The 1,933-nt window shown below is 32.0% G+C and overlaps 1 protein-coding gene across 2 annotated transcripts; it reads right to left on the reverse strand.

Annotated features, from left to right (window-relative positions):
• Positions 1 to 192: 192 nt before the first annotated feature.
• On the reverse strand, positions 193 to 1,496 carry LOC105449322 (glutaminyl-peptide cyclotransferase-like). 2 transcript variants are annotated; one of them, XM_011688470.1, is made up of 4 exons: positions 1,215 to 1,496; positions 973 to 1,128; positions 605 to 830; positions 193 to 528 (listed from the first exon to the last, which is right to left on the reverse strand). In XM_011688470.1, the coding sequence occupies exons 1-4, from the start codon at positions 1,458 to 1,460 to the stop codon at positions 365 to 367; spliced, it is 792 nt and encodes a 263-aa protein (XP_011686772.1). In that variant the 5' UTR covers positions 1,461 to 1,496; the 3' UTR covers positions 193 to 364. The 2 variants fall into 2 exon arrangements, with proteins under 2 accessions (XP_011686772.1, XP_011686771.1); XM_011688469.1 differs by having other exon boundaries at positions 194 to 528; positions 973 to 1,131.
• Between the last annotated feature and the right edge of the window lie 437 nt (positions 1,497 to 1,933).

Consider the following 1,933-nt stretch of genomic DNA (forward strand, 5'->3'; position numbering starts at 1 on the left):
CACTTCGCAATTTTTTTGTTTATTTGACGATTTTCGGCTTAATTTGCCTGTACTATTATGCATGTATTTTCGGAAAAATGATGAATTTTGGTGACAAGCGAAAATTTTTAAATAAATATCTACCTCTCCTAAAAATTAAAAAAAAACATCATTTTTTCCATTTTTATTTTATTTCAATTAATCATCGATTTATTATGGTACATAATTATTGTTTTATAAAAATAATTTATTGCTGGAAATCTTTTTTGTTTCAGTTCTCAGCCTTTTAAACCGAGGTTCAATCATAATAAATGCCCTTTTTGCGCATTTGCTTGGGACACGCGCAATTGTTGTTAATTATTTCTTCGGAATAACATTTCTTAATTTAGACATTCGGCAAATGTAAATACGAAGCGACAAATACCCTAAGTATCTTATTGATATTCTCTGTAGTTTTCAAGTCAATATTGTGTCGATTGTCACTAAAAGGGCCAGATTTGTGCCAGAAGGGCGGGAAAGAGATCGGTATTATATGCAAAATGGGCACACCTAAAAAATAGAAAATTCACTTTGTAGTAGAAATGTCTATGAAATGATCTTTGTGTCTCACGAATAATTTACATACCTCTCTTCAAAAAGGGGATATGGTCATCTTCAATATGCGGATTGAATGAGTACGATTGAAAATATCTCTGTTCCGGTTTGTTATATGAATACGATTCAAATTTTCTCATTTGAGCTAATTTGTTTTCGGTGCTAAGTAATAAGGAGTGCCATTTCTCGGTGTTTTTAAAGTAATTGTAAAAAGCCGGATTAGGTGCGCCTAGCAAGTCAAGGAGGACCAACATGTCCTGTAAAAAAATTCACATAAATATTAAACAATTATTATTATAATATTTAACAATTATATGATTCAAATAGTATCATATATAAACTTTGATATATATGATACGTTTAATGATATTTATATTGATTACATAATACGATATATACCATTCTATCCAATTCAGAGAAATGATTTCCTTCATCATTAATTATTTTATTATCCCATTTTTTAGCTAAGTGTTTAGCACCGTAAATCGAATCATTTGGACCCCATTCTTTAAACGCTTCTTCCCCATCGAAAAAGATAAACATCAAGCTAATATCCTGCTGAAAAATACACATTTAACGTAACAATAAATTTTCTAGAATACATATGAACATGTTAATTTCGTATGTTCTATGTGACTTACTTGTTTAGTCAAATATTTATTCATAATAGTAGCCAAATTAATTAATTGAGCGCATGGCACAGCACTGTCTGTAGCTCCAATAAAATCCCTCTCTCTCGTATACTTGGAATCAAAATGACAAGCTAGCGTCAGATATCTTTTTGCATTAGGATTTAATTTTGCTATTATGTTTTCAAACTCCAGTTTGCCAATGGGTGTGTAATCTTCAAATATATCCGATTCGACTGTCCAACCCAGACCTTTCATTGACCTCTTTATATACTAAAAAAGAAATATGTTTCCGCTGCAAATTACATATGTTATTCTAACGTGAGAACACTAGATTTATACATACATTTATAGTCGGCTCTTTAAAATAAAACTTTTTATACAATTGTAGGGGAGAGATAGAGATATTTTCAAAGCTCCCGGTATCTGCGAATGAACTATATGAGAATCCACGGATTCGCTGGAGACATCGAAATTAACCGAACGGAGGATAGAGGAAGGGTGGAATATCGGTGCTTAAGAGAGATGACTAAAAATGAGTTGCGTTAGTTTGCGAAGTTCCATGGAGTGCAATAAAAATCGCATACAAGTGCGATTTGCAGCATTCGAAAGGGTGAATCTTTACCTTTAATTTGCATGCTCGATCAGCATTGTACGATTTTTTTTTACCAAGTTATTCAATATGGAAGGACAAATGGTCCTTTTCATTTCAATGTTGAAAGATCGGAAGA

This window comes from Wasmannia auropunctata, unplaced genomic scaffold, assembly GCF_000956235.1.
Source record: "Wasmannia auropunctata unplaced genomic scaffold, wasmannia.A_1.0 LD336076.1, whole genome shotgun sequence".
NCBI classification, from domain to species: Eukaryota; Metazoa; Arthropoda; class Insecta; order Hymenoptera; family Formicidae; genus Wasmannia; species Wasmannia auropunctata.